We start from the raw sequence: 16,786 nt of genomic DNA, 5'->3' as shown, positions 1-16,786 counted from the left end.
AAAAAGAATTTAAATTAACAGACAGGTATACAAAATTATAAGTAACATATTTATTTTTGTATAAACTTTTTAATTAAATGAAGATACAAGTATTCAACTCATTTGTCTTCTGGTTTGTTAAATACAAGCGTGTAACCGCATTTTCCACAGTAATGACGATCTTCCATTGCTGCCATAAAAACTCCTGCACCGCATTGTTCTGTCGGGCATTCTCTCCTTAATCGATGAATTTTTCCATTTTCATCCACCTGAATAATAGAACGTTTTTCAAATTTAAACAAAATAATATAGCATTATATCTTTACATATACTACTCCTTTTGTTATTGTTTGTATTCTTTGCCTATTCTTTTTTTAGCTATCATTTTGTATAATAATTTTTCATTATTAGTGCTATTTATATATCTAAATATTATTTTTGTAAAATTAGATTTACGAATAGAATTTATATACCTTATAGAATTTTAGTACAGCAAGCTTAACCTTCTTCTTTTTATGCTTAATTTTTTTAGGAGTTGAGTAATTCTTCTTCTTGCGTTTCTTAGCTCCACCTCGTAAACGCAAGACCAAATGCAAAGTAGATTCTTTTTGTATATTATAATCCGAAAGTGTTCTGCCATCTTCCAGTTGTTTCCCTGCAAAGATCAGTCTTTGCTGATCTGGTGGAATGCCTGTAATGATTTTCTCATTAGTACATATAAATACTGCAAATAATATTTTACATTATTACCTTCTTTATCTTGAATTTTAGCTTTAACATTTTCGATGGTATCTGAAGCCTCAACCTCTAGGGTGATGGTCTTCCCAGTGAGTGTTTTTACGAAAATCTGCATGTTGAAATCACTGGCATGTATGACTGAAAAAAAAAGAAAGAAAAGTTATGTACCTTTATATAATCTTTAAACAAAAATTTTTCACAAAGGAAATAGATACTAATATACACGATATTGTATGTACTACTTCTGTTGTCTTCTTTTAAATGTTTAAGGAAATAATTAGACAAAATGTTTATGGCCAAATGTAGTTTTTATTATAAATGTCTTTCCATTAGTATAAATAATCTAATTAATATTATTTTACACAAGCAATACAGCATTAATGCAACCATCGTTTTCAGGATTATTTGTCACTTGGGCATATTTTCCCCAAACCACTTTTCCAGACTGCGTTACCAATCCCAATTCTGAAATATTTACTTCTATGATTGTTCCTTTGGTTATAACGCCTAAGTTTGTATACATAGTTGAAGACGGATTTTTCTTTACCCCAATGATTGGTACATGAAATGTAGCTTTTAATTCAGGATGTGTTACATGTGCTTTTTTAAATCGTAATGCCATTGGTCTAATGAATCTTTCAAATTTTGGTGGTTTTCTTGTGAAATTTTCACCGACAAATGTTACTTTTGTCACCATTCTTTTCCATGATTTACGTTTGGTTTTTCCACTTCTCATTATTTTGAAAACTTCAGATTCTGATTGTGTTTTAACTTTAGGAATTGGAACATCCCATTTGCCAACTTTTTCTTTACGTTTCTGTTTTATCATATTTGATAATACTTTGGCATCTTTCTTAATATCACGATCTAACAGGTATACCGGTAATGCACCATCTGACATGCTATTGGAATCTTTCTTCACCTTTTCCTCCATATGAGATTTAATTTTCTTTTTCATTTGAATCTTTTCATTTCGTCGTTCTTTATTAAATATTTTTGCTTTTATGCCACGTAAAGTACGAGCACGTTCAGCTCGTTTATGAGGTTCTCTAGCTTCTCTTTTCCTTTTCCTTTCTTCATAATCTAATCGGCGACCGTACAATTTACGGTGCCTTTCAATATATTCATTTTGTGGCATTATAAATGATGTTCGTCCTCACAAAATGAATAATTCCTTTAATTACAAAATTCTGAAAATGAGAAAAGTTGATCTGTAAAGTGTAATTACAAAGCGCTTTGTATAAAAACCTGTTAAGTATATTAGAATTACAGAAACTGTTTCTAAATATTTAACAGTTTCTATTTATACATCATTTCAATCAACTTATATACATACTGATTATTACATAAAATAAGAAATTTAAGAAAATTAAATATACTTACCTATTTTCCAACTTTATAAATTTTATTGTATTTAAACAAATACACTATAATTTTATAAGTTATTTATATTCAATAGGCATATACTGAATCTATTTCAATGTTCGCATATTTAATAAAATTAAACTTATGTGAACATTATTATATACATATTTTACAATATATTGAAATCTAAGCAAAATGATGCATACTCAGTTAATAACTGCACTTTACATCTGAATGCAATGTACTATAGTAAATATTAATTATATCATACCAGTATTTTAATTACATAGTATTATAAGTAAAATATTATATAATAATATTAAAAAGAAGAAACAATGATATTGTTTTACCAATGCAGCTTCATTAAGTAACATATAGCAACATTATTGCAACGTGCCATGCGTTCAGTTTTGTTTTATTCAATGCACATTGCATCAAAACGGTAGAATATATAGAAACAAATGCATAAACGCGTTCATAAATATTATTACATCTAAATCAATGAAAGTATGTCGAAACTATCATCAATTTGGGATAATTTTTGAAAATTTATAATTCAACATACCTTCAACTACGCCTCTCACACACGAAAAGGAATTGGAACCTTGAATTATGAATACAGATAGTGAAAACTCCACTCAAACTTAACAAATATTCAGCGTCATCTGGTATTCGATAAGCTATAATAAAATACCCTAGACTGCTTAGAGACTTTAAGTTTACGGTTACGACTTCATGAAAATAATTATAATGTTACGGTGATTCCTCAATTTATATATTATAGTAATATTACGAAGTCAAAACGTTGCTACAAGTTATTAACATTTTTTGGAATTTTTATCAAACAGTTATGTCTTTAACACAGGAAAATGTATTAACAGAACTTTCTAATCTTGATTGTGTTAAACAACTAAAAATTAATTCTTCTACTGCACTGAAATACGGTATGGTAGTTGGGTTAGCAACTGCTGCTTGTGGTGTTCTTGCTGGACCTGTAGGTCTTACAATTGGTAATAGCAGCTTAAATTACAAATTTTAATTTAATATTAATTTATATAGTTTATAAAGTTATAAATTTATTTAGGTTATAAATACTAAGTAGTTTATTTTTAGGTGGTGTAGTCAGCAGTTGTGTAGTAGGTTATAAATCAAATGGAAAATTTAAGTCTGCTATACATATTCTTCTATATGAAACTACTCCAGAACAAAAGAGAAAGCTGCATAAAGAAATTATGAAATATCTTAATATAAGACACATAAAAACAATTTATGATTTTGTGCGTTCAATGACAACTAATCAAGAAGTTATGAACGCAGTGATAAATATAATAATAATGTTTATAACTTCTGAATTACATTACAATGTAACTAAGGCTTAATTCTTAATTTAAGTTTAATAATAAATTACTTCAACTTAATTTTTCATATCTGTATTTGTATTTTATTAAGGTATATTGAATATTTCATTATATTTATATAATATGATATTATTATTGTCATATATATAATAAATCTATTATGTATTAATAATTTAGAATATTCTACATAATATTGTATTTTTAAGTATCATTTGTATAGTAAAATTGTTAGTAGTGCAAATCTCAAACAAATATCATTAGTTAAAAGATCAAAAATTTATATAAGATAAATATTGACAGCACAAATTTAAAATTTATACAGATATTTCATGCAATGTTATAGTCAATTAATGAATTATATAAAGTATTAAATGAAAAGTTAGATTCCCATATGTAACATCATTTTTATTAGGCTGCAATTTACTAAAAATTGTTTAAAATATCTACTTATTTTAAGATTTCACAAAAATTTGCAAAAAATATATTTTAAAATATTACATTCTTAAATTTTTGTTATTAAATATGAATTATTACTAATTAAATAGTTAATAGTTAAAAATTTCTTTTAAAATATTATAGTGAATTATTTGAAGCCATTAGAATTAGTTTTCACTAACATTGGATTAAAATAAATGATTCATATTTTTTACATTCTACAGTTGGATTATTAATTTGAATTAACAATTAATTAAAATCGCCGTAATCAAATACCTATCTTTACCTACATTACTTTTTTCAAGGCTATAACGAACAAATTTATTTGTTATTGTTTTTAGACATTTTTTCTTTTATTTGTTAAAAATTTGCTTTTCTTTATATTTTTTCTCGATGAAAAGATTAATTTTATCCGAATTTATACATGATACATAAAATAAATTTTAAACATCAAATGACAAATGCAACCATTACACGCTATGAGCTCGTTTGATTTGTGTAAAGTGAACCCCCATAGTGTGATCCTACTGTATCGTGATAAAATCAAATTTTTAGATTTATATGCGTATTAAATTGATGCTTATGTAGTAATATATATTACCACTTAAATCAATATTTGCTTAATTATTTTTATGAAATTTGTTATTTATCTTTCTGTGGTTAATTAAACATGTAACAAATGCATTGTTTTAATACGTATTGGCAACAGTAATGAAAATCTACTATAAAGTAGTGCAATGAACATGCACTTACATTTCTTATTAACTCGTTTTCTTAATTACGCATTGTTATATAAAATGTACATATAAAAAAGAAAAATATATATATTTATAAATATATATATACATATATATATATTTATATGAATATATGTACACATCTATATTGCACATAACATGTAACTGTGAACATAATATTACACGTAAGACCGAATGCATGAATAGAACATGTTCCTTCAAATTCTCATGAAAGATTGCCTTTGTTTTTGGTTATGACAATTATGAAATTATGCAAAATTCAAGGAACACACTTAACATGAATTAGAACAATAAAAATGGTTATAACAAAGAGTCACTCAATAAGTAGATCATCTAGTTGTTTACGAAAATATCGAGTACTTTTTCTATTTGGTATTACTGTGCTGTGTATACAAATTTATTTAGCACATACGTTTTTTGGTTTGGAAATTCGAAATCGAAAATCTAGTCGGTTGTCTTCAGGAGAGGTAAATTTCAGATATTGTATTATTATTTGTATAATATATGTTAGTTGTTAGTGATTAATAAAAAATTAATTCTTCCTAATGCTATTATACAGGATGATGTATCTCAACTTGAAGAAGATGAAGGTTTACCAAAAGGTTTGCGTCAATTGAAGCTTCCACCTGATAAGCAAACAAATGGGAATAAGGTTTTACAATCTCAGCGAAACCAAACTACTAGAATAAAATTAGATCATAAATTATTAAACTTTATACCATCTTGTGAATTTAATGGCAGAGAAGCAGTGAGTGCTGTAACACGTGCCCAAAGCCAAACATGCAAACAGCGCATTGTCAATGTGACGTGCCTTAATCAACAAGGATTATTATATCCAGAAAGAATACAGTCTCTATGTCCTCAGTCTCCAGGATTTATAGAGAAACCTGTCAGTTTGGGATGTTTTAAAGATGATAAAACATTGCGTGTACTCTCTGGTTATTATCATGTTTTTAAAGGGAACAATTCTCCAGATCGTTGTGCTTTCTTATGTCTACAGTCAGGATATTCATATGCTGGGACAGAATATTCGTAAGTATAATTAATTTTAATATTGGATTGTTGAACAGATAGTTTCGATTTGTTATTAATCGGGTATTTTAACAAAAACTTCTTAATTGTATATAAAGTCTTAAAAATGTAATATTACAGAAATCCTTTTACTAAGGAAAATATGCATAGCTGAAATGTAATATTTTTTCTATAAAATATATGTTAGTTCATATTTTATTTACATAATATTATTTAGAAAATAGTAATATTTTAAATGACATTGTAATCGTTTAATTATATAACAAAGTTTCAACTGAGAGTCATTCGAACAATATGAATAATTATTTAATTTAATCACTCTCAAATGATAGAATATAATAAAATAAAATTTAATTTTGATATTAGATGTTAAATACTTTCAAAATGTTCCAGTACATTTCAAAATTTTATATTATCTTTTAAATGTATTGTCTTCTATTTTTTCTAGTTATATTAAACAGAAAATTTAGTTTTCAAATTTTATTTCTTGAATTTCTTTAATTTTTAAAAAATTTCAGCTAAACTTAGTACCATGTGAAAAATACGAGATAAGAAGAAATAAAATAAAACTATGTATGTTCTCTTGAAATTATATAATTTTTGTATATTTTGGTAGATATAATTTATGAATGTTTAATTCCAGTGTCGAATGTTTCTGTGGAATAGAAAAACCGCCACAACTAAAACGACTACCAGATTCTAGTTGTAACATGAAGTGTCCTGGTAATCCAAAATATTCTTGTGGAGGATATTTGACTATTAATGTATTTTGGACTGGAATTCAAAGTAAGAAACTAAACAAATTAGTTCACTAGAAATATATAAAAGTTATTTATAGTTTTTAAAAATACAAATATATATATATATCTATATATATATATAGAACCATTATTTTGTTATTGTTAGGATTCAAAGCACAGGAAGCTAGAAATGCAAGTACAGAAAGTGAGAATGAGAAATCTGTCCGTATAGCTTATTTACTAACAGTAAATGGCAGAGCGAGTCGACAAGTTAAACGACTTATTAGTGTTCTTTATCATCCTTCACATTTATTTTATATCCATGTTGACGCGGTAATTAAATAATTTTGTTTTCAAATTTAGAAGAAATATGTTTTATTATAATTTTTATTATAATTTTTCAGAGACAAGATTATCTCTATAGAGAAATGTTAGAAGTGGAAAAATCTTGTAAAACAAATAATATTAAAATAGCAAGAGGAGAAGGATTACGGCATGCAAGCATTTGGGGAGGTGCAAGTCTTTTAACAACTTTTCTAAAGTCTGCAGAACAAATGCTTGCGCATCATCATCATTGGGATTTTCTTGTGAATTTATCAGAGTCTGACTTTCCTATAAAAAGTAATGCACAATTAGTTCAATTCCTGAGTTTAAATAAAGGTATGAATTTTGTAAAATCGCATGGGAGAGAAGTTCAACGCTTTATCACTAAACAAGGTTTAGATAAAACTTTTGTGGAATGTGAAACTCGTATGTGGAGAATAGGTGATCGAAAGTTACCAAATGGTAAAGTATTTCTTTTTATTTGTTTTTAAGATTATTCATATAATACGATTTTAATGAAAGCTCAACCTTTTTGTAGGTATTCAGATAGATGGTGGTAGTGATTGGGTAGCTTTAAGCAGAGATTTTGTGGAGTATGTTGCTAATTCAAATCCAGATGCATTAGTGACCGATCTTTTAAAAGTGTTTAAATATACTTTACTTCCGGCTGAATCCTTTTTTCATACAGTGTTACGTAATTCTAGATTTTGTAATACGTATATAGATAATAATTTACATGTTACCAACTGGAAAAGAAAATTGGGTTGTAAATGTCAATATAAAGCTGTAGTTGATTGGTGTGGCTGTAGTCCAAATGATTTTAAACTTGAGGACTTTAGTAGAATTCGGAATACCATTGATCGGAATTTATTTTTTGCTCGAAAATTTGAATCTATTATTGATCAAAGAATTATAGACAGAGTAGAAGAATGGTTATACCCTGAAAAAATAAATGAAACCGTCATAGCTAAAGGTTATGATGCATATTGGCAAAGTTTGTATCATACAGCAGATTTGAGTCCTTTGACCGATGATGCACAACTGACTGTTGCAAATTCCTTAGCCAGATTAGTTTTTAATAAATTGAAAATAAATTACAAAGATATTCATCTCCTAGAAATAACTGCTTATTTCAAACAAAATCAATTTATTGGTATATTAATCCATGCGGAGGCTGCAATAAAGCAGACAGTAGTTCAACAAAAACTTATGCAACAGATAGAAACTTTAGTCTATTTAAGACATAACTTTTCTACTAGTAGAGAATGGTTAGGAAAAATACAAAGTTTGTCAGTAAATACTGATTATGATCAAAAGGAAAAGACATTTAGAAATCTAATGGGAAGTATAGGACCATACTCATACCCAATTTTATCATACGAATTTGATTCTGGAATTACAACACCACAAAATTTATCAATACTGTGGGTGGACCCATATGGACGATTAGCGGATATTAATTACATACAACTTGAAGAAATGACATTAGTAATTATACAGATCCTTTTGTTAACAATATTTTACTCAAAGGTTTTTGTGATATAAATAATTAATATCTTTTCACGTGTTTTCAGACAGGGTATGTCAAACCACAGTTCAGTGAACACCTGGTTGTAGGTACATGGCATTTATTTTTAGTTACTGACTCTGTATCAGTAGCGAAAATGAAGTTTTTAGTAACTCCATTAGGATACTGGAAGAATAAAAAAATTGAACAAGAAAAAGCTAAAACAGTAAATAATGCATCTGGCGATAGTTACGATGTTACCGAAGAAATGAGCAAAAAGTGGTCACATTTGTTACACTCTGTAAATTTTCGTGAACGAACTGCATATAGTAATACTGGTGATGAAAATAACGTCAATTCTAATTTGGATCAATGGATAGACAAATTAGTACAGGAACATTATGAAATTGATAAAATATGTGATGCTAATGTTGTCACTAATTCTGAACTAAAAGTACAGAGGTGTATTAATACTCATTGGAGCTCATTGAGCCCAGATTCAAAGGCTGATATCAGTAATTTATGTTAAAAGTATGAATTAGTTTGTTAAATATGTGCCATTTTCAACACTTTTAAACTTTAACATAAAATCTACTAAACACGCATAAGGTTAATAATTTTTTTAGATATTTTTATATCAAGTAAATACTATATGTATATATACGTATTCATAAGAGTATTTTAAAAGTATACTACATCCTTTAAAATTAAAGAACTCTTCTATAACAAAGATAATTTTTTCACTTTCCTTTGTATATTCTATTCTAATTAATTTAAACATGACGAAAAAAGTTTTCTTATATGATTGTTTTAGTGTATGCAGAGCCTACCAAGCCTGATTCCTACATTATTAATTGTACTAAAACATGCGGAAGATATACAAACTTCTTTTGAGCATTTAACATATCTAAATGCAAAATTAAACTATGTTACAAGATTCAACTTTAATATAATATTTCTATTTCGATTATTAATATTATTCATAATTTTTATTTAAGACAATATTGAATACTATTTCTTTGTTATGATAATATCATTATTATGTAATTACTACTATTTTATGTTATATCAATTGTAACTATAGTTTCCATATATATTTACAGTGTTTATATAATATTTATAAAAACAGTGTTACATGTGCCTTCAATTTTATTCAGTATTAAAAAAATTTGAACTTCATTAATAATCACGTATATATTTTATAATCAAATATAAATAATTGTTTTTACCTTTAAGGTTTAACAATGATATGGTACTATATATCAGTAAATACATTTTATTTTATATTAACTTTTACTGTATGACTATAGTATAATTACATTTGTCCAAATATGATTCTAATTCAATTATTGTTCTTCCTTTATCATATATATCTTTCCATTCTTAAAAAGAATGACAGAGTTTTATATACTCTTAAAATCACATTGTATATACGAATATATCCCATGCATTGTACAATGAATTGGATAAATACTATGTTATGTATAAACTAAAATTAAATTCCAGCTTACTTTTTAACACATATTATGGATTATATATTACCAAAAAAATGAAAGAAGAAATTTATTTTTAATTTGTGTATAGATGCATTTCTAAAAAAGTATCATCAATATTTTAAATCTTAGATTTGGCTGTTTCGTGTTTGACATGAATTAAATGAATTGTACTATAACCTAATTACTTACTTTTTTACAAAAGTGTAAATTTTGTATTTATAGATAAAAGAATTTTCATGAAAATTTCTATTTAACTTTTATTATTTATTTAGTATTAATTATTCATATATATATTAATTTATATATTATAATTTATATATATTAATTTAAGTAGTTAAGAAATCTACTATTAAATGTTTAACCTACTACTAAGAATAAATTAATTTATTGTAAATCTTGTTTCGAGACCATAAAAAAAATACGATTTACTATTCTTTATTATTCTAATTAAATCAGAAGTTTAATATTATCACTTGAACAACTTAACCAACATTTATAAATAAAGTTAATACACGAAATTAGTTTTGTACTTTGAAAATACCCGCATATTTAGCAAGTATAATGTTTCAGTGCTCCACAAGTTCGAACAGAGCTTTTCATCGGAAAATTCTTACGAATTTGGTCAGCAAAACATGTATCATAGATGAAAATAAATATGACACATTTTTCGCGTGATTTTACATTTAACTATTAATATTATCAATTTATATCAAAAATTTCTTAAAAATTAAAAATTGTTTTACTTGCGATATAAAAATTTCATAAATAAAACTTCTTTTTGGACTAATTTAATATACTGCATAACAGAACTACTTATTAACCTCAAAAAGAAAAATATTGATAACACACAAATGGATGTTTGGAGTTGTATGATAATATTGTTTTAAAATAATTTATCATTACTTTATAAATGTGTTCAGTACAGTGTTATCTTATGTTAATTTGGAAAAGAATTAAGTAATAACAAAATATAATCACAGTTAAATAGTAAATATAGATACGTGAAAATGTATAAATTATTGTGCCAAAGATTTATTTATCGGAATAAGTCTACATTCTCTTCTACATACATTCGTATACAATATAAAAGTGAAACAAAACAAAAATTAGAGAAAAGCAGAGTGTCCAATGTGAAAACATATTGGTTTAATAGATACATAAATTATATTAAAAATTATGATCGTGTATTGGAAAAGAATTTTCCACAAACTATGCAAATATATAAAGTATTTGCTACTGGTACCAAAGACTTTATGGGGGAAGTGATAAAATATGTCACCACAATACAGAAACCAAGTACTAGTCTGACAACAAAGGAACTGCAACTAACTTATACAATGCGCAGAGACTTAATAAAAATGTGCCCCGTTTTATTAATATCTGCTGTCCCCTTTACAAATTATGTTCTATTTCCTTTAATATATTATTTCCCGAGATATTTTCTAACTTCTCATTATTGGACTCCACAACAAAAGCTTGATTTTATGGTATTGGACCACAAAAAACGATTAAAACACAATAGACCGTTATTTAGATGTATGCAAACAGAACTACTCAATATTAAAAATAAATCATTGAAAGCAAAGTGGAACAGCATTATTGCATGCCTTGGTAGCGGCACACATCCCCACGTGGAAGATATTATCACCTGTTCTGAATTATTTGCTGGTCAACCATACGCAATAGATAATCTTAAACGCAAGCATATAGTATGTTGAATACATTATTGTAATTCCTTTTGTGTATACTTTAATTGTTTTGGAATAGTATGTACATGTTCACAATGATAAAATTTTAAAAACAAAAATATAGTCATTAATATAATCATAAATATTATTAATGGTACAACTGTTCAAACAACAATGTAAATATTTTGGTCCATCTTTTAGAAAGAATTATTAGCTATACATGGTATACCCACATGGAGACCTTTCAGAAAACAGAAGTTGATTGAAAGAGGTATGTTTATAAAACAAATGGATGAATCCATACAAAGGGAAGGAGGAGTTACAATATTGTCAGAAGATGCAATATGTTGGGTGTGTATATAAAAAATACGATTTACAATTTTTAATACCTTTTTTACTCGTAATATATACTAATTTTATTTTTACAAATTGTATTATAATTATTAGGTATATGTAACTTGTGTACTCTTTTAGGCACTTTCATTTAGAGGTCTTAATCCTGCGAATATGTCGATAGAAAATATGCAAAAGTGGCTTACACAATGGTTTATAGTATCAAATAATGTTAATGAAAATACGATTTCATTATTATTGCACTGCCCCATACTATTGGCATATAATCACCCCACAAATTGGATTCTCATATATAGTTAATGTGATATTCATAAAAATTTGTTATATATAGCAATTGTAATTTTAATATTTATTTATGATTGAAAAGCACTCATAAAAATTGTTCCTTATCACATAATATTTGCTATTTTATTATTTATGAACTATTTATACATAAATTGTATATTATGTAAAATATACTAAATATATACACACAGAAAAGTATAAAACGTAAAAAAATGTTGTCTCTCATTGTTACTGATATTTTTTCAGTACATTTATTAGCCATATTTATTTTCGTAAAATAGAAATCATGATAGGAAAAGGAGGTACAATTAAAGTTAAATTCATAAAAGATAACATTATATATACAGATAAAATACTTTCATTTTAGTAAGTATACATTTTTTTTCATTTACATGAGTATATACAAATTATTATAAAATATAACTTTTTATTTTTTGTATTCACCTAAATACAGTATAATACAAATTTTAATTTGTATCAATTATAAAATATAGAATTTCATTTATATTAAAATTATAGAGTGTTTAACTAACCAAATTATAAATGTGATATGTTAACAGAAATAAATAAAATACATAATTATTACACAGAACTTTCTTAAAAATATGAAACATTTTTTATATATAATTTTATTTATTTATGTTAACCAATGGGTATATAGGAGGGTAATACACCAATTGGTGGTCGTTTCATTACTTTAGTATCAGAAACGTCTTCTGATTTGCAATCATCATCAATTGATTCTAAATTTATAATATTAGCATCAGCTACTTCTACGATTGTATTAGTCGGAATTACGGCTTTCATAAGCTTTACTTTCCTTATAAGACTTTCCCTTTTTTTATTAAAATTTTTATCTGTATCTGTTTGTTCATAATATCTAAGTCTATTTTCATTATTAGAAGAGATATCTTTTAATTTAGAGTGTGTTACTTGACTGTCACACACATCGTATTTTCGTTTCAAATGATTTTGTTTGACTGAAAATGTATGCGACTTGTGAGGATATGGACAATGCTTACCTTTACTGCACTTTTCCAGTTTTTCAAATTCTGGACATACATTTTCATGACGCTGTTTACACTGTAAAAGAAAAAAAAAACATATAGAAAACAATACAATTCAACATACTTGCATAGATATTAAGTTTTAATAAATTTTTCATTCACTATTAAAATGTATAACTATAGTTTACAATTATGATTAAAAACTTTTACTAGAGAATATATTAATACTTTCAATAATCAGCTAGAATTAGATTTACATTGATTTGTGATGCAATTTACTAATAAAGTAAATACTGATACCTTTTTTAGGGATTTTACTTCTATGAATACTGATTAAATGAGTTATTTATACAAAATAATAGAAATTGTTATCATGTACACGTGAAAATTCTTTACTATAAATGATAATATAGATGAATGTTAATACTACCTCTTGTCCTTTAGCACAATATCCTTGCAAAAATTCCCTGCAAATTGGAGTACTGGAAGAAACTTTAATATGGCGATAAGGACAACCATCTCTGGTACAACAACCTTCTAAAAAATATTTACAAGTTGGCATCTTTTCAGGGCCTACATCATGAGATAATGGACATTTATCCAATAAACAATTTCCTTGAAGAAATCTGAAAATATTTTACTTTTACTTCACTTTTTTCAGATATTGCACTAACGGAAAAAAATAAACTTACTTTTTGCAAAGGGAAATTTGCTTTTTATCATGACGTTTTAGACAAATTCCTTTTTCATGATTCGAACAGTATCCAAATCGTTGAAATATTAAACACGGCTGATTGTTTTTCTGCATTTTATTACGTAATATTTGTATACTTCTCTGTTTAACTTTATTACTACAATTAAAAATTTATTGTTACAAATGTAAGAGAAAGATACTAAGTTTTTACGAAACACAAAGATAGATTAATTCTGAAATAGTACATGTAAAGCATTGTATACCTAATGTTGGTTTTATAATTAATCTTCTGTGACAAATTAGACGAAAGTTTTGTGCCATTAGTTTTGTTAAGTATTTTCATTCTGGAATTTTCTAATGTTTCTTTTAATGGTTTTATCCTACATAACTTTTTCCCATTTGTAGCTACAATAAATTTATCACTTTTTATGTTCGTTATACGTTTTTCTATAATAAAACAAAAAATTGTTAAGCAGTTATATATCTTTCTTGAATAAGTAACACCGGAAAACACATTACTACTTACTTTTTACTCCATAGCTTTTACGTACTAACTGATTTTTGGAAGATTTATAGACAATTCCTCCAATTGTAATTAATTCCATTTTTTTATTCCTATAATTATAAAACTATAATTTATAATCTATAGTTTAATATTATCAAACCATACAAATCGCACATTATACGTACATGACTTTTTTCTGTGTTTGGTTCGAGTGCTCTTTAATGCTTATAGTTTTCGGTACAGTTCTGTCTATTCTGTATTTATTTATCTTAGATTTCACAGTCAGTGATTTTGTAGAACTTGCATCTTTGTTAACTGATTGTAATAAACCTGTTTTTGTTTTAACAGTTTTGTAGGAAGAAAATTTAATATTTTTTATCACATTCAATGATTTCTTAATTTTGTGAAATTCTGTTTGAGGAGTGCTTAAGGACTTTTTTGAATTCCGTCTTACACGTACAAGTTTTCTTTGAGATAAGAGTACAATATTAGAATTATTAGTTTTCCTAGGGCTATGGATATTTTTTAAGGAAGTCACATTTTTAACCAATTTTAATCTTGAACAAACTGGATGATTAACATTTTGTATTACTGTTTCTTCAGGTTTAACTGATTTAGGCTGTATTGAGGAAGACAACTTTTTCATTAATTTTGGATTTACGTGCACCGATTTCTTTAAGGAATTTTGATTTTGTAAGAAATTATCTTCAGTACTTGTTGCTTTGCTTATAGAATCAGTTTTCACATTTTTATTAGAATTAATAACGCTTTTCATCATTTTTGGATTAACATGTACTAAAGATGTTTCTTGTAACCTTGGATTGATATGTATGGAAGAATTTTGAGGTTTAAAGTTTGGATTAATGTATACATTAGTAGTTGTTACTTCGTTGTGTGAAGTATTATTATGATTACTGTAAGATGGTTGATATTTATGAACTAAATTTGTATAGTTCAAAGATTTTGTAAAACCTAAATGTGGATTCAAAAAAGTTTCTTTCACGCAACAAGATTTTTCTATAGATTTCTTTTTATGGTGTTCTATTAAACCTGAAACATATGAAATTATTGCTTCATTGTAAATATAAACCTAAATAAAACAAGTAATATGATAAAAGGTTCTTTAAACATTTAACACTTTTTATGCTTTGTTTTATGCAATGAATTCTGAACGAATAGGAAGTTTTGTTTTTCGTTACATATAACATTGAAACAGTTATTCAGAATTTGAAACTTACTTGTTAAATAATGAATTTCTTTTAATAAACTTTGATCCATATTTAATCGTCCAACAATATGTTTCTTGTAAAGTGTAATTAAATTAATGAACGAAAAAAATACAGGAATAACAACTTTTGTGATGCAACAATTTTCTTCACAAATTATGCTAGTTGTTACACCATGAACATTCGCGTTACTACTTTAGAAACAAATTAATTAAATACCAATCATTCATGGAAGTTGCAGCTGTAACACCACTGGTGTAGAATAAACAAACTATTTTACATTATGGTCGAATGGCGGGAACTTTTGATTTGAATTTGCATTCTTTTGAGTATTTAAATATTTTCTTATTAAAGCATTAATTTCCACCTATGCAAAAGTAAAATACACATATTAAAAGTCCCAAAATTTCTTTTTTATAGCCTATTGGGATTTGTTTTTATCAGAAAAATAGTTCCTATCGATTCGTAATCTTACCGATTAAAAAAAAACTCAATTAGTTCTGCGTTATAATGTTGTCTTTTCTTCGATTCGCCCCTTTTGCTTCTTGGTCCGATATTTACTTGGCATACTGCTACTTATGTATAGTTTAAGTTATTCGTTAAAGCTAAACTAAGTTAGAATTAAGCGTGCGAAAGAAGACGTCGATCGCCTGCCCTGGGATACTTCATTCCAGGCTTAAGAAAGAAAACTGCCGCCGCACAGTGGGGTATTTGCCCGATCTGAGCGGTTACAATTAAAGAAAGGTTTACATCGATTTTTTACAAGAAAACATGAAAATGTAATATAATAATATACAATAATATGTGATTATGTAGACCGAATTGTAGATCGAATTGAAAAATATTTACCTAACACACACGTTGCGACATCTAATAATAAAAGAGTCAAATTGTGTCTTGATTGCGTCAGAATTATGTGTTATTTTTAAATGGTTTGCTTTAAAGCTTTGTGATTTCTCGATTATCGAAATAAAGTCCAACAAATATAAATTGTTCAGTAACTTGTCTAACGACCTGAAGGGGTAAGTGCGGCAAGGAGACAGTTTCGATTGCTTTTTATTGGCTGATTCGCGTAAACGAAGATCGTAAATGAAACAGAATGTGACAAAGTGAGATACAACGATAAGGAATGAATATGGGCGTCAAACTTCTTATTTGTATCTCCCTTTTACAGAGATTATATAATTGGATAAGGTCTATCCTGTCTATCCTCTCTGTCGTAGGTATCGGTGGCCTAACCTTTCTCATGTCGGCAATTAGATGTCTAGTCTGCCTTATCACTTGTCGGTAATAAA

At 26.6% G+C, this 16,786-nt stretch overlaps 6 protein-coding genes across 9 annotated transcripts; 3 read left to right on the top strand and 3 right to left on the bottom strand.

The window, feature by feature from the left end:
* Positions 1-35: 35 nt before the first annotated feature.
* Positions 36-2,778, bottom strand: RpS27A (ribosomal protein S27A). The gene is made up of 4 exons (XM_031990407.2): positions 2,648-2,778; positions 730-855; positions 453-670; positions 36-248 (listed from the first exon to the last, which is right to left on the bottom strand). Exons 2-4 carry the CDS (start codon positions 830-832, stop codon positions 99-101), a joined length of 471 nt encoding a protein of 156 aa, XP_031846267.1. The 5' UTR covers positions 833-855; positions 2,648-2,778; the 3' UTR covers positions 36-98.
* Ip259 (NSA2 ribosome biogenesis factor-like IP259) lies at positions 1,007-2,792 on the bottom strand. 2 transcript variants are annotated; one of them, XM_031990400.2, is made up of 2 exons: positions 2,648-2,792; positions 1,007-1,907 (listed from the first exon to the last, which is right to left on the bottom strand). In XM_031990400.2, exon 2 carries the CDS (start codon positions 1,853-1,855, stop codon positions 1,076-1,078), a length of 780 nt encoding a protein of 259 aa, XP_031846260.1. In that variant the 5' UTR covers positions 1,856-1,907; positions 2,648-2,792; the 3' UTR covers positions 1,007-1,075. The 2 variants fall into 2 exon arrangements, with proteins under 2 accessions (XP_031846260.1, XP_031846261.1); XM_031990401.2 differs by lacking the exon at positions 2,648-2,792 and adding an exon at positions 2,101-2,268.
* Positions 2,793-2,824: 32 nt separating this feature from the next.
* LOC116432913 (protein Nazo) lies at positions 2,825-3,500 on the top strand. Its single transcript, XM_031990409.2, has 2 exons — positions 2,825-3,092; positions 3,196-3,500. The coding sequence occupies exons 1-2, from the start codon at positions 2,933-2,935 to the stop codon at positions 3,459-3,461; spliced, it is 426 nt and encodes a 141-aa protein (XP_031846269.1). The 5' UTR covers positions 2,825-2,932; the 3' UTR covers positions 3,462-3,500.
* An 826-nt stretch (positions 3,501-4,326) lies between these two features.
* On the top strand, positions 4,327-9,439 carry oxt (Xylosyltransferase oxt). 3 transcript variants are annotated; one of them, XR_004236191.2, is made up of 9 exons: positions 5,055-5,100; positions 5,193-5,285; positions 5,375-5,665; positions 6,309-6,451; positions 6,572-6,738; positions 6,810-7,191; positions 7,268-8,217; positions 8,304-8,845; positions 9,051-9,439. XR_004236191.2 is itself a non-coding variant. In XM_031990371.2 (7 exons), the coding sequence occupies exons 1-7, from the start codon at positions 4,930-4,932 to the stop codon at positions 8,763-8,765; spliced, it is 2,748 nt and encodes a 915-aa protein (XP_031846231.1). In that variant the 5' UTR covers positions 4,327-4,929; the 3' UTR covers positions 8,766-9,430. The 3 variants fall into 3 exon arrangements, 1 of the variants encoding a protein (XP_031846231.1); XR_004236190.2 differs by having other exon boundaries at positions 4,327-5,100; positions 5,193-5,665; positions 9,051-9,421; XM_031990371.2 differs by having other exon boundaries at positions 4,327-5,100; positions 5,193-5,665; positions 8,304-9,430.
* Positions 9,440-10,078: 639 nt separating this feature from the next.
* LOC116432867 (LETM1 domain-containing protein 1) lies at positions 10,079-12,270 on the top strand. The gene is made up of 3 exons (XM_031990313.2): positions 10,079-11,441; positions 11,622-11,771; positions 11,895-12,270. The coding sequence occupies exons 1-3, from the start codon at positions 10,740-10,742 to the stop codon at positions 12,072-12,074; spliced, it is 1,032 nt and encodes a 343-aa protein (XP_031846173.1). The 5' UTR covers positions 10,079-10,739; the 3' UTR covers positions 12,075-12,270.
* A 124-nt stretch (positions 12,271-12,394) lies between these two features.
* ZC3H3 (zinc finger CCCH domain-containing protein 3) lies at positions 12,395-15,728 on the bottom strand. The gene is made up of 7 exons (XM_076366022.1): positions 15,504-15,728; positions 14,451-15,315; positions 14,287-14,375; positions 14,024-14,207; positions 13,759-13,917; positions 13,497-13,692; positions 12,395-13,142 (listed from the first exon to the last, which is right to left on the bottom strand). The coding sequence occupies exons 1-7, from the start codon at positions 15,541-15,543 to the stop codon at positions 12,702-12,704; spliced, it is 1,974 nt and encodes a 657-aa protein (XP_076222137.1). The 5' UTR covers positions 15,544-15,728; the 3' UTR covers positions 12,395-12,701.
* Positions 15,729-16,786: the final 1,058 nt, after the last annotated feature.

The sequence above is a fragment of the Nomia melanderi genome, chromosome 3, assembly GCF_051020985.1.
Source record: "Nomia melanderi isolate GNS246 chromosome 3, iyNomMela1, whole genome shotgun sequence".
NCBI lineage: Eukaryota > Metazoa > Arthropoda > Insecta > Hymenoptera > Halictidae > Nomia > Nomia melanderi.
Note: the sequence above shows the minus strand (reverse complement) of the source record. Positions and strands in the feature narration are given on the sequence as shown.